This window comes from Haliotis rufescens, unplaced genomic scaffold, assembly GCF_023055435.1.
Source record: "Haliotis rufescens isolate VD_foot unplaced genomic scaffold, xgHalRufe1.0.p SCAF_8, whole genome shotgun sequence".
NCBI classification, from domain to species: Eukaryota; Metazoa; Mollusca; class Gastropoda; order Lepetellida; family Haliotidae; genus Haliotis; species Haliotis rufescens.
In genome coordinates, this window is record NW_025964372.1 from 17,184,082 (window position 1) to 17,197,043 (window position 12,962).

A 12,962-nucleotide genomic window follows, 5' to 3' on the forward strand; every position below is an offset into this window, starting at 1 on the left:
CACACAATGTTACTATTTGTCACTCAACATTACAAAAACAATGTTACAGTGTCACATAATGTTACTGTTTGTCACAAAATGTTACAGTTTGTCACTCAACATCAAGCCCCCGTGACACTATCAAAAACTTTGACCAAGTTTTCTTGGTCCAATTTAAGTTGGACTGTTTATACTCATCAAAGTTTTTGGACAGGCCTTCAAAGTTTTGGTGGGAATTATCTTGCCAAGGTGGATGCTACTGATGAAGAATTGTTTGCTGTTATGTATTTTGTGTATTGCCATGTTGAGAAGGCGGCGTCGGGGTAGGCAAAGGCACATTTGGTTCTGAGAATGGCTGCTCTTTGTTGAAACAAATCAATTAATTCTTCCAACATCTCATCAGTCCAAAATAGTTGACTTATTTTGACTTGACTCTATGCACTTCTAGTTGAAAAGGGGTAAATGTTCCTTGCAGTCTGATTGGCTTAATTAAATCAACATCATCAAACTTTGATCAAAGTTTGATGAGAAATAGGATCGGTTTCTATTCCATCGAAATCCCGTAAAAATCTTTGTCAAAGTTTTTGACGGCATGTTACACTATCAAAAACTTGGTCAAATTTTTGACAAAAGTTTTTGAAAGTGTAACGGGGGCTTTCCAAAGTCACACAATAATGTTACTGTGTCACACAATGTTACAGGAGTCTTGCAATGCTTCAGGCAGTCTACTGTCAATCAAGCACACTGCAGCACCTACCCCCTTGAGCAACGTCTCTCCCACAAGATGGCCGAAGAAGTCGGTGAATGACACAGGCTGTCCATGCTGTCTCTTTTCCATGATGCGTCGGATGTAGCGGTACATACTCTGTGGGTTGAGCAGCCAGAACGGACTCGACTGGATATTCTCTTTTAGTTCCTCTTTCATCTGATTGGGTGTTTTTCTTGGCCAATCAGGGTGGGAGTAGAGCTGGGAGATGTACCTGGCAACAGAGATGTCGTGTAGAAAACTAACAGGGAGATACAGGTATATAAAGGACAGCACCGTTCACTATATTATCCAGTGTATAATATCTCCATTTTATTAAGGGAAACAACCTGGTCTCTTTTGCCACAACATCTTTGGGAAATACATCACAACCTCCATTGCAATGTTCTGAAACTGCACAAAGAATATTGTAAGAGTAATTTCCCTGGACAGCTACTTTCGGCATCATGCTACTCGTAACAGGCTTAAAGCAAAGCCATGGTTGCAAATCGTCCAGGGTATTTATCATAACAGAATGGAGATATAATACCCTGGATAATAGAGGATGAATTTACTATTACTGCTAAATAATCCATAAGTGTAGTTTCTTCACAGTAATCATGAGAACATGTATTAATATACTAAAAGCAACTCTGATCATGTTCTTTTTATCATGTTGCAATTCTTTAAAACCACACAACACAAATCTCCTTTCATCTTCAACCTTTGGTCCCCAGCAACTTTTGCTGGCTGTGAAAGGTGACTTTATGAATCGATTGGTCTGTGACATGGTTGATTGCTTGTCATGGTACCCCAACAGCATGGGGGTTGGTTGGGTAGCCTAGTGGTTAAAGCGTTCGCTCGTCATGCCGAAGACACAGGTTCGATTCCCAACGTGGGTACAACGTGTGAAGCCCATTTCTGGTGTCCCCCGCCATGATATTGCTGGAATATTGCTAAAAGCGGTGTAAAACAATAGTCACTCACTCCCAACAGCATGGATTGTTGCTCATAATATCAATCACTGGATCAGAATTGATTATTTATGATTCATCATCACATAGCTGGAATACTGCAGACTGTGGCATAAACCAACCAACTAACAAAATGCATCAACCAAGTCAGTGAGCCTGACCACCCGATCCCTTTAGTCGTCTCTTACACTAAGCATGTGTTGCTGAAGGCCAATTCCTTCCCGGATCTTCACAGGTGGTATTAACAGGTGATGGCTCCACAGGGGATGAGGTAAAGGGTAATATGCTAGTTATCATGCATTACTCACCAGGCTGATCCAGAGAGACCTGCGACGTAGGAGACCATGTCAAGCACCTGGCTGTCGACTAGAGCACCCATCACCCCGCACATTGCGGACATCGCACGGAAACCTCCCCCGGAACCAAGCACTGCTATGGTTGGTACCTGGGACACAAATATCAAAGTGGAACATTGATCATTTTCAATCCTTCCAACAACAAAAAAAGCAGATACCAAATGAAAACATATTTATATTTTATTTTGGCTTGTAGCTTTGTGCCTTTGTTGGTCAGTCTGTAAACTGACAGGTTGCCTAATCATGTGTGAGGTGCAGCATTAAAAACCCTCGTCTTATCAGGCCCAACGTCCAATAGGTGTTTGTTATCACTGAGGAGACGTAAAATTACACCCTTATAATGTCCTCCAACTAATACAAAATCCACAGTGCCACTCAAGCTGCATGTACCTCAAGCTCAATTATTTAGAGGCTGCGGCTCTAGGCATCCTAGAGAAGGTACAGACCAAATGAGAAAAGCATGATTACTTTTTGAAGGAGTGTAACCACAAACTGTCTGAGATTTTTCTATTTCATGACTTTGACTTTTGACCTTCTCAAGGCATACACCAAAAGAATTCCCAAGGTCCATTTGCTATGAAGTCCATGGAAGAATAATCTTTTATCTTTGTGTAGTTGGCCTTCGAAAACTTACTGCCAGTGGGTAGCTGTCAAGTTCCAGCCAAACATTTAAGCAGTCCTGTACCACAGTCCTGTCTCAAGTCATCCGTGTTTTACAGGATATGGATCAGAGTCCTACCTCTCTGAGATTCCGGGGTCCGTTCTCTTTGAGTTTGTCCCTCATGGAATCAAAGATCCTCCGCTTCCTTGTCTCCATGAACTGTTTCTCCTCATCACACAGCGCCAGGCTGTAGTTCAACTTGGGGTCGTAGCTGCAATACGGAATGTCAGAGTGAGTCAGTGAATAACAGGATTGAATAGGTCTTCAGCAACCCATTCTGAGAGCTGACTATACTTGATGTAAGAAGCGACAAACGGAATGGGGTGGTCAGACCCACCGACTTGGTTGATGCATGTCATTGTATCAGAATGTGTAGAAGGATGCTCATGATGTGAATCACTGGATTGTCTGGTCCAGACTTGATTATTGACAGATAGCTGTCATATAGCTGGCATATTGCTTAATGTGGCTTAAACAACAAACAAACAAGCAGAGAATAACACTGCAGTTATCAATATTCTTGCTATATCACATGCCTGTAAATAGTCTCGATCAGCCAAACCAGTGGTTGATTGCATCACACCCTGACTAAGCATCATACCAAACAACGTTAAAAGGAGGTTCTTGTTGTTTCCCTGCCTGGCCCTTGGCATTAAGGGCATAAAACAAAGACTGGTTGGCACGGAGTCAGTCATCTTCGTGAGGCAAGAGTGAGTGAGTGAGTGAGTTTTTTAACAGTATTCCAGTCATATCACGGCGTGTCAGCTTAATGTGGGAGGAAAGCCCGAAGTGATGCAGGTCTCAGACGTTTACCACTTCGGTGAAACCCACGAGCACGGGTATGGTGCTGACAAACCTAGAAACATAATCAGGGCGAACCGGGATTCGAACCCACAATCATAGGTTTCTGGCGTGCCCAAGGGACGCAACTCTGCACAGCGAATTGGGTGCCTTAGACGACTGGGCCACCCGTGCCCCCCGTGAGGCAAGAGAGTAAACTGACTTTAAAAGTCCAGTTTCCCCCTTGCCGAACTAGGCTGGAATTCCTGGACTTGATCGTAGCGCCATAAGTGGCTATTACTATTATGTCCCTTCTAAGCCTCTCCTACTGACCAATCAGATTCCACCTCTCATATCACTTGCATTTGCTTCAAACAAAATGATGGTGCCCATTTAGGACAATCTGATTGATAATCAAGATCTATATTGTGATAAAACGGGTCTTACATTGCGAAATGCATCAAAGCACGTGAGCTTCTTGATTAAAAACCTGAAAAGATTTGGAAAATATCTGCCGACAACGAGTTGGCGGTGCACATGCTTTGCAAATCCTGCAATCCACCGAAATCTGCATGACAGTTTATGAACCGGATTTCGATTTCGTTACATGATTTTGATTGGACTATGCATAGACTCGTTAATCCAGCCAAAATTAACTCCATATAATACCAGCCTATTTTGGCAAGGGTGGAAACTGGACTTTTATACTCTCTTGCCTCGGGAAGATGGGAGTCAGTATACTGTGTCTGTGTGGGGTATCCATGTAAACTGTGGCATGGTATCTCAGTGGGCTAGCACTATAAAACCGGACTAGTAAAGCAGCCATACACACACATATGCATGCACGTCACTCTATAAGTAAAATAATCTTGAATGTGATGCTAAACCTCATTTCGCCTCACCATAAGACCAAGCATGAGAACATGACCTATGTTGCCAGGGAATATGCCCATATCATTCATAGCAGCCACATGTTATAGAATCCCTATTTCACTCACTTAAATAGCTGAGACCTATTTTGCCTGGAAATATGCCCACATCATTCAATGTATTCAGCTCATTATGAAGACAACATTATGGAACCAAAATACCAATTTCAAAAAATGAAAAATAGAAAAGAACAAAAAGACAAATATCTATTTTCAGCTGCCTTGAATACTCACTCCACACTGGCCTCCATCTGGATCTCCACTTCAGACGTCTGTAGAACAAGATGAGACACTGAGACGAGCGGACATTTTTAGACTAGCTGATAAAGTGCAAGAAACATGTCCTCCATGGTGACAGACAGCCAGATCAGCATACATCACATTAGATTTCACAGACACACAACATAGATGTTGAATAACATGAATTCTACCATGACACTGAAGGGTGATCTAATTTGATTGGTTATTGTTATTAAATTTCAAGTGTCTATGAGTGATAACCACTTTGTTTTACAGCCGCTTCACATTTCACAGGAATATGGAATAATTTGCACATGATTACCCTGGCATATGTAGAGAAACAGTCTGGCCTACTGGTACTATCAATTTGAGTCTCTCAAGATAACGGCTTGAGCACTATTAATACCAATTACTGTTAGAGTGACAAATAGTATTTTGTCCAAATTTGCCTGCCATGAAATCCTAAATATATGGCAGTATCGGATATCTTGCCACAGGGTAATGATGACATTGATATTTTGCAACCCGTTTTCCCCTATGAACCAGACATGACACATCAACAACTTATGTACTCACATCATTGAACCTGATTCGGTGTCTGACAGTCTTGTCCAGGGGGAGAGGCTTGAGAGGCAGGTGCTTGGTACACAGGTGCTCGTCTACCATGTAGTTGGCATCCATTAAACTGATTTCTGAATAAGAAGGTCAAGATTAATATATACCCAATCACCTTGAAAACATAATGCCTATAATAAACCATGTAAAAATTGTAATTTTATTCTACTTTTGTCCATTTAATATCAGGTATATATTCTGAATCACAAAGAAAATGCCATTCCTTTAACAAAATAGTTCAAAAATATATATAATCACAACTAAAGTCTTCACTTAACCAGTTCACTCCACACCCACCAGTGGGGATTCCGGTTAAGAACAAACAATGCTTGTCCCAAGAGGCAACTAGATTGACTGTACCACTACAACTACTACAATTACTACACCCTAGTCAAGATTTTGTTAAGAATTGGTCTTCAACAACCCATGCTTGTACTCCTGTGAAGATCCGGGTTGGAATTGGTCTTCAACAACCCAAGCTTATACCGTATTTTCTTGAGTATAGTGCACACTTTTTAAAAAAAAACCACAGCTGTGTAGAAGGGGGTGCGCATTATACACGAATGAATGAGTTTTGATGTTTTTTCCCCCATGGGAAGACATTACCGTGAGCACGTAACACCGGAAATACCATGTCAATAAATCCATACTGAAGTTCGCAAATTATTCATGCAATTACACTGTCTGGCTATAAAACGTGTTCTTTGTATATCTGGACTTATGTATGTAACTTATTTCATTAATTTTATTCAAAATTCCTTTTAATATTGTTTTAATTAATTTCGGCGAAATCGTGTGTGAAGCGATCGGAAGATCGCACAACTCACCGTTATTAACAGCAACCACGGTCAGATTACCGCTATTGATGCCTTGAAACAAACTTTAGTTGACAGAGAATGGATACATATATCATAAATGCCATACTTTGATTCGTTAAAAGTCATATTTGTTTTTGTTGGACGATTCTATGTCAACACGTAATTCTCGCGATCACGCGCATGGGAGCCTTGACGGTGACTGGTTAGACTGGTTCCATGTATAATATAATACCCGGCAATAGCGATCAGCTGCTTCGCTTAGGGTTATTATTATTTTAAATATGTTTAGTAAAAGCTGCATCTAAATTAACAAGATATTGGAATATATTATTCCTGATAAAAAAATAGTTTCAGATACAACTTTTGCCGATCCTTGCATTAAAATACTGTAAAGTTGAATCATTGGGTGTGTCTTGACCGAATCACCGGTAGATTCCAAGAAAACGTGTGTACAGCTGATTGCTGTGTCCGGCTTAGTTTACGAGAAAATACACAAGGTAATCTTAATCCCTGGATATAAAACAATGCCTAGCTGAACAAAAAAAACGGTAAACAGTTTAAACGGTAAATCAACATGTCTGGTGATTTTTTATCTCAAATTTCAAATTTGTACTGACGAAGTTTCTCATCACCCGTTCGTTTGCCGGACTTCGATGAAGGGGTATGGTGTAATTTTTTTCTGCGCATAATATACAAATTTCTTTTTTTCCAAAATATTGAACCCGCTAGAGGGGGGTGCACATTATACATGGGTGCGCACTATACTCAAGAAAATACGGTAGTAAGAGACGACTAATGGGATCGGGGGGTCAGGCTTGCTGACTTCGTTGATGTATGTCATCTTACATTTGTGTAGATCGATACCCATGATGTCAATCACTGGATTGTCTGGTCCAGATTTGATTATTTACAGACTGCCCTCACATAGCTGGAATACTGCTGAGTATGGTGTTAAACAAACAAACAAACAAATGACACGTACCGAGTTCATTCTCCAGCGAGGGGTCCAGGAAGAAGGTGAATGTTTCATTCCAGACTGGGTTGACGTTATTGTCCTTCACCGTGGTCTTCTGCCAGCCCGAGGGGGACGTCTTGATTGACAGGACGACATAGGGATCAGGCGTGTCGACTGCAGAGGAAGACACACTTTCAATACTTGGTTCTTCAATAACTTCACAAACAATGTAAATACAATGGGTTTCAGTATTACGCTTACTTACATTGATTTCAGGATTTAACCCTTCCAAATTTGAGTTGTTCGTTTGTTGTTTAACGCCTCACTCGGGGTAGAATAGGTTTTCAGTAACCTATGCTTGCTGTAAAAGGCAGCTATGCTTGTCGCGTTTAAGAGGCGACTAACGGGATCGGGTGGTCAGGCTCCCTGACTTGGTTGATGCATGTCATCAGATCCCAATTGAGTGGATCGATGCTCAGCTGTCAATCACTGGATTGTCTGGCCCAGACTCGATTATTTACAGCCCCCCATCATATAGCTGGAATATTGCTGAGTGTGGCGTCAAACAAAACAAACAAACAAACAAACTGTGACTGACCAAGATCTTTAGCCCATCCTTTGGTGATGTTGAATCCCTGGTTCACCTGGATGACGAGGATGGTGCAGGGCTTGTGGTGGACCTGTCGACACAGACATGTACATATTGGCACAGATATATCCCTGATTGTTTCCACCTTGTCACAAATAATACACAGCTGACGTGACACTTCTTTCTTATTATTTTTACAGATTTCAAAGCAGCAACTAACAGAAATACAGTAAAACACATATATACCATACTAATGGTTACAACAAACTATTTGCTTTACTATATATTATCATAGAAAACTATCACAATGACAAATTATGTATATCATCCAAAACTGGCTCCCACGGGAGATATCGCTTGGGTGAGATCAATGAAATTGCATCACAATGCTTTGCAAACCATTGTGACGTCTTTGGTTACCACGACGTCACAATCAAATGACATCACTAATGGCTCTGCTACTGAAGCTGTTAGCAGTACTTTTTACACTTAAGTCACTGCTTATTACTGTCTACAAACTGAAAAAGTTGGAAGAATGATGCTGGATGATCAATAAAATCTCACCAAGCCTCAGAGTTTTTTCCACTTTTCAACTCGTGTTGATATATTTGATATCAAAAGACACAAGGGTGAGATTTTCTATATAATGAATTAATGGCTACAGCAAATTGATTGTTTACCTCAAACAGACCTAAAAGAATTATTATTGTACAGTACCAAACTAGTCAACTCAGAAGGTGAATCAAACAATGCTCATGTTATAACATAACTATCACTACATTACGCAGATCAGTGAACTTACTTAAGAGTCAGTTATAATATTACAGAGGTGAATCAAACAATGCTCATGTTATTACGTAACTATCACTACATTACGCAGATCAGTGAACTTACTTAAGAGTCAGTTATAATATTACAGAGGTGAATCAATGATAGTTTGAAACCTCTGAACCTACCTCAAATACTTTAAAGGGATCAAACCTGGAATAAGAAAACAAACAATTTATTAAACATCCCTGTTAAGGAAGAAAGAGAGAGTGAGTGAGTTGTGGCTAGCAACATCTCGTTCAGGCAAAAGATACTGAAATGTCTCTATCCCGACATTGTAACGGTGATATAATAATGCACACCTCTTAGTTGATAAACATATAAAAAATTCTCCCATTTCTGTCGATCAATATGACCAAAGAAATACAGTAAAAAAATAGTTCAAACATATTTTTCATTTCCCATCTGCTTCATTAATTTTTACCATTTTTAACTGGAACGATACAACTGCAAGAAGGCCCCCCAAATATCTGTAATATACATAATATTATAAATAATGCCAGGTGAAATGTATGGTACAGCTTCTGCCAACATAACGATGTAATAAAGGGAAGAAAGCCTGATCAGCAGTTACTGAGCGAGTTTGGCTTCACACCGGTTTGAACAGTACGGTATTCATGTTATATCACATGTTTGTTTGAGGGAGACAGTCTGAAGTGATGCAGGTCTCAGACCTTTACCACTTTGGTGAAACCCACGAGCATGGGTATTGTGCTGACAAACTTGAAACATAATCAGGGCGAACCAGAATTTGTATCCACAATCGTAGGTTTCTGACAACTCTGCACACCAAATGGCGGCACCTTAGACTACTGGGTCACCAAAGCCCAATAATTATGCCTGCATAATATAGAGAACTCTGTGAGACAATACACATCCTTGTTACTGTAAATAGTCCACACCCTCTGACTTAACCTGACTTACCATTGTTTCCACCCCAATAAACATACCACTGATTACTAAGAAACAACATACCATTGTTTACTCCCCAATAAACATACCATTGTTTACTAAAAAAAACCTAAAAAAACAAACATACCAGTTTACTCCCCAATAAATGTACCATTTTTTGCTTCCCAATAAACATACCATTGTTTACTTCCAACTACACAAACTCAAACAACTTTCTGTTTTTTAAACTTTAAAACTTCTTTTAATGACATATTTTAATATACCTTAGTAATTTGCTTTCACACAATCCGTAAAAAGCTAAACAATATTGTTTGGACTAAGAGTCTGAAATAAGTGTTCCTAATTAAGGGTGTACTGTATATCAGTATAACGGTAAATTGAGGTTAATTTTTTCCACGATACGTATCACAATATATTATGTTTTCATGCTTGATATATCGTGTGATTTCAAGTAGCGGTTTTTTATGATGTGTTTAATGTTATATACTTGCCAAATGCCTTCGCTGTCCAAGATGGCTGTGTATTTATTGCCTGAGGAAACATTATGTTGTACCAGCATCTTGTTTTGTTCCATTTAGGTGAGTGAGTCAGTTAATGCTTTATGTTACATCAGCAATATTTCAGCCACATCATGACGAGTGTTCCATTTAGGAACTTAAATTCATACCTTAATGTATCAGATTGCTTCTGAATTCAAAATTTACAATTATACAATATATTGTGATACCGGTACGTATCACAATATGGCCTTGTGCATTGCAAAATATTGTGATACACTTTAAACCTCCAAAACCCATCCCTACTGCTAATATTCCAAACATTCCAGAATGACCCAGCAGCTGCTGGTAGTGTACAAACCTGTTGGACTTGAAGGACATTGTGAGGTTCTGGAGAACAGTCTGTCTGAGGTCATCTGCTCTGCTTCATGTTACTGGAATCATAGAAAAAAAACATCAGAAAACTCAGGATTCTACTGTCACTACATCCTTGCATCACCATTCTAGTAGAACATATCACCATTCTAGTAGAAGATATCACCATTCTAGTAGAACATATCACCATTCTAGTAGAACATATCACCAATCAAGATGCACATACCTCCATTCTAGATGCACAAACTTCCATTCTGGTTGTAAATTCCTCCACTCTTATTTTAATAAACACCCTTGGCCTGAAACCGTAAACTGCTACAGTTCCTCTGTCTACCTCAGTGCATGTCTCGCACTTATGAGAGAAATTTGAATGGACAGCTGTTTACTGCATTGTGTCATACTAATCCTGATGGTGGTGAATGGGTCAAGTATTTATGTAACAGATTAGTGATATAATATACAGGATAATGCCCTCATTTGATAATACAAGATGAATAAAGACACTGTGGAAATGAAAGCTCTCTGGCATTCTGCCATGAATGTGGACATTATTCAATTCTGATAGGTCAATCACCTCTGATTGAAACGTGAAACCTTTGATCATCGCAGCAGCTAATATACTGAACTGCAAAAGAAACATCACCAAAAGTAACATTGCATGAAAAGTTGTCATTTAAATATCTGGGTAATTTTTTGTCAGAGTTTCTAAAATTTAACATTACCTTATCCGGGAAAAATGAAATTTGATGATAAAAAAACAGAGCAGATGACAATAAAACCGATCGCCCAAATGCATCACGGCAACGGCCATGGTAACCCGATGCACGTGAGTTCCGTGCAAGTTGAAATGCACATACGTTCCCCCATTTCTTGCCCTATAAAAATCCACCCAGATGGGGTAACATTAATTTGTTATTGAAGTGCTACCACATGCCAAGATTGACAAGAAATCAGCGACACCAAGCCCTTGGATGATTGCAAGCTGGACAAACGGCCCGGCAAGTAGCCAATGTATTTCAAGTCCACGTAAGGACCATATACAGGCTCCAGTAATTGCATGAGACCACCAACACTACTGATGACCGCCCACTTAGTGGAAGACCAAGGGTCACCACTCGACGTCAGGATTGTCAGATTGTGCGACAGCATCTTCAAGATCGCTTTGTTACTGCTGTGGTAACTGCTCAACAGACCATAGGGACACACCAGTGACACATAAGTACAGACACCGTGCGTCGACGATTGACGAGCAGACACCTCCAGTCACAGGCCACACCGAGGACCCATTCTGACACCACGTCATCCCCGGGACCATCTTCAGTGGGCAACACAGCACCAGCGTTGGTGCCACCAGCAGTGGAGAAGAGTCCTCTTCTCAGACAAGAGCCGTTACTGTATCTCAACAGCAGATGGCAGAGAGAGAGTCTGGCGACGCCGTGGGGAACGTTATTGGGATGCTTGTGTTGTTGAGAGAGACTCGTGGGGTGGTCCGCATCATGGTGTGGGTTGGAATTGGTCTTGCACAGAGGGTCGGCCCTGTGGTCTTCCAGAACATCGGTCCTGGGAGAGGCAATGGTGTCACACCAGCTCGGTACATTGATCAAGTCTTGAGATCACATGCCATATCTCATTTGGCACGTTGCCGCAACCACTAGTTTCAGCATAATGCCCGTGCCCACACTGCGAGAGCAACAAGAGACTTCCTCCAGCAGAATGGCATCAGAACCATGCAGTGGCCTGACCTCAGTCCCGATTTAAATCCCATTGAGCACCTGTGGGACGAGATTCAAAGACGGCTGAATGACGTCTGACCAAGGCCGACAACTGCAGCTGAACTGCGGCAGGCGTTCTTCGGAGTTTGGGCTCAACCGCCCCATCCATTCAATGTATCGATGTTGCACAGCAGTCATCAATGCACATGGCAGACACACGAGATACTGACTTGTGATGCCATTTTCTCAGAGACTAGTGTTGTGTTTCACTTTAAGAACATTTGACACTTTAATTTCAACCTTGATGATCAGTTTTGTAAAGTTTCATCTTTTTAATATGTCTCAAAGTATGTTTACAGTGTTTAGACGAATACGGTTTCTCATATATGTATATATGGTGATGTTTCTTTTGTGGTTCAGTATATTTATATACAAGTATTTCTTTCTCAGTCCCAGTCAGTGAATATTTCTAAATAATAATATTCTCCAATTTCAATGCCAAGTCGACCAATAAAGTTCCGGGGTAGAACAGGTCTTCAGCAACCCATGCTTGCTGTAAAAGGTGACTATGCTTGTCGTAAGAGGCGACTAACGGGATCGGGATCGGGAGCGTGAATTAAATGCGAAAAATGTGTGTGGTCTTTGCTCGCATTTTTAAACATCGCAATTTATATCAGCAATAAGACATTTTGGACAGCAAAAATACCAACTTAGATATACGCTGATGTATTCCACACCACTGTTTATTGCGCAGCACTTGTATATAGACAAGACAAGAGTTCTACTCACTTATGTCATCACTGATCACACCTGCAAGTCCAGACAGACGCCACCCTTTGTTCTTTGCGACTGCGTCGAAGGCCGACATGAGCCAGCGCACGTGAATTGTTTTCGCGGAAGTACTTTACTCAGCGCTAATAACCGGTGCTATTTGGTGTGTGATTGGATTAATGTAAGGTTGGATTAAGGTGAGGATTCTAAACCTGACTGAGGACAT

General features: G+C 40.7%; 1 protein-coding gene across 9 annotated transcripts in view; it reads right to left on the reverse strand.

The window, feature by feature from the left end:
* LOC124144832 (cytosolic phospholipase A2-like) overlaps positions 1-12,962 on the reverse strand; it is a 151,811-nt gene that overhangs the window by 15,504 nt on the left and 123,345 nt on the right. For all 9 annotated transcript variants that reach the window (XM_046514432.2, XM_046514433.2, XM_046514428.2 and 6 more), the window contains 9 exons: positions 10,240-10,312; positions 8,598-8,622; positions 7,651-7,732; positions 7,080-7,226; positions 5,241-5,356; positions 4,659-4,696; positions 2,794-2,926; positions 2,007-2,143; positions 737-959 (listed from right to left, as the gene is read on the reverse strand). In XM_046514432.2, coding sequence (XP_046370388.2) covers positions 737-959; positions 2,007-2,143; positions 2,794-2,926; positions 4,659-4,696; positions 5,241-5,356; positions 7,080-7,226; positions 7,651-7,732; positions 8,598-8,622; positions 10,240-10,259 — 921 coding nt within the window. In that variant the 5' untranslated portion in view covers positions 10,260-10,312. The remainder of the gene's footprint in view (positions 1-736; positions 960-2,006; positions 2,144-2,793; positions 2,927-4,658; positions 4,697-5,240; positions 5,357-7,079; positions 7,227-7,650; positions 7,733-8,597; positions 8,623-10,239; positions 10,313-12,962) is intronic.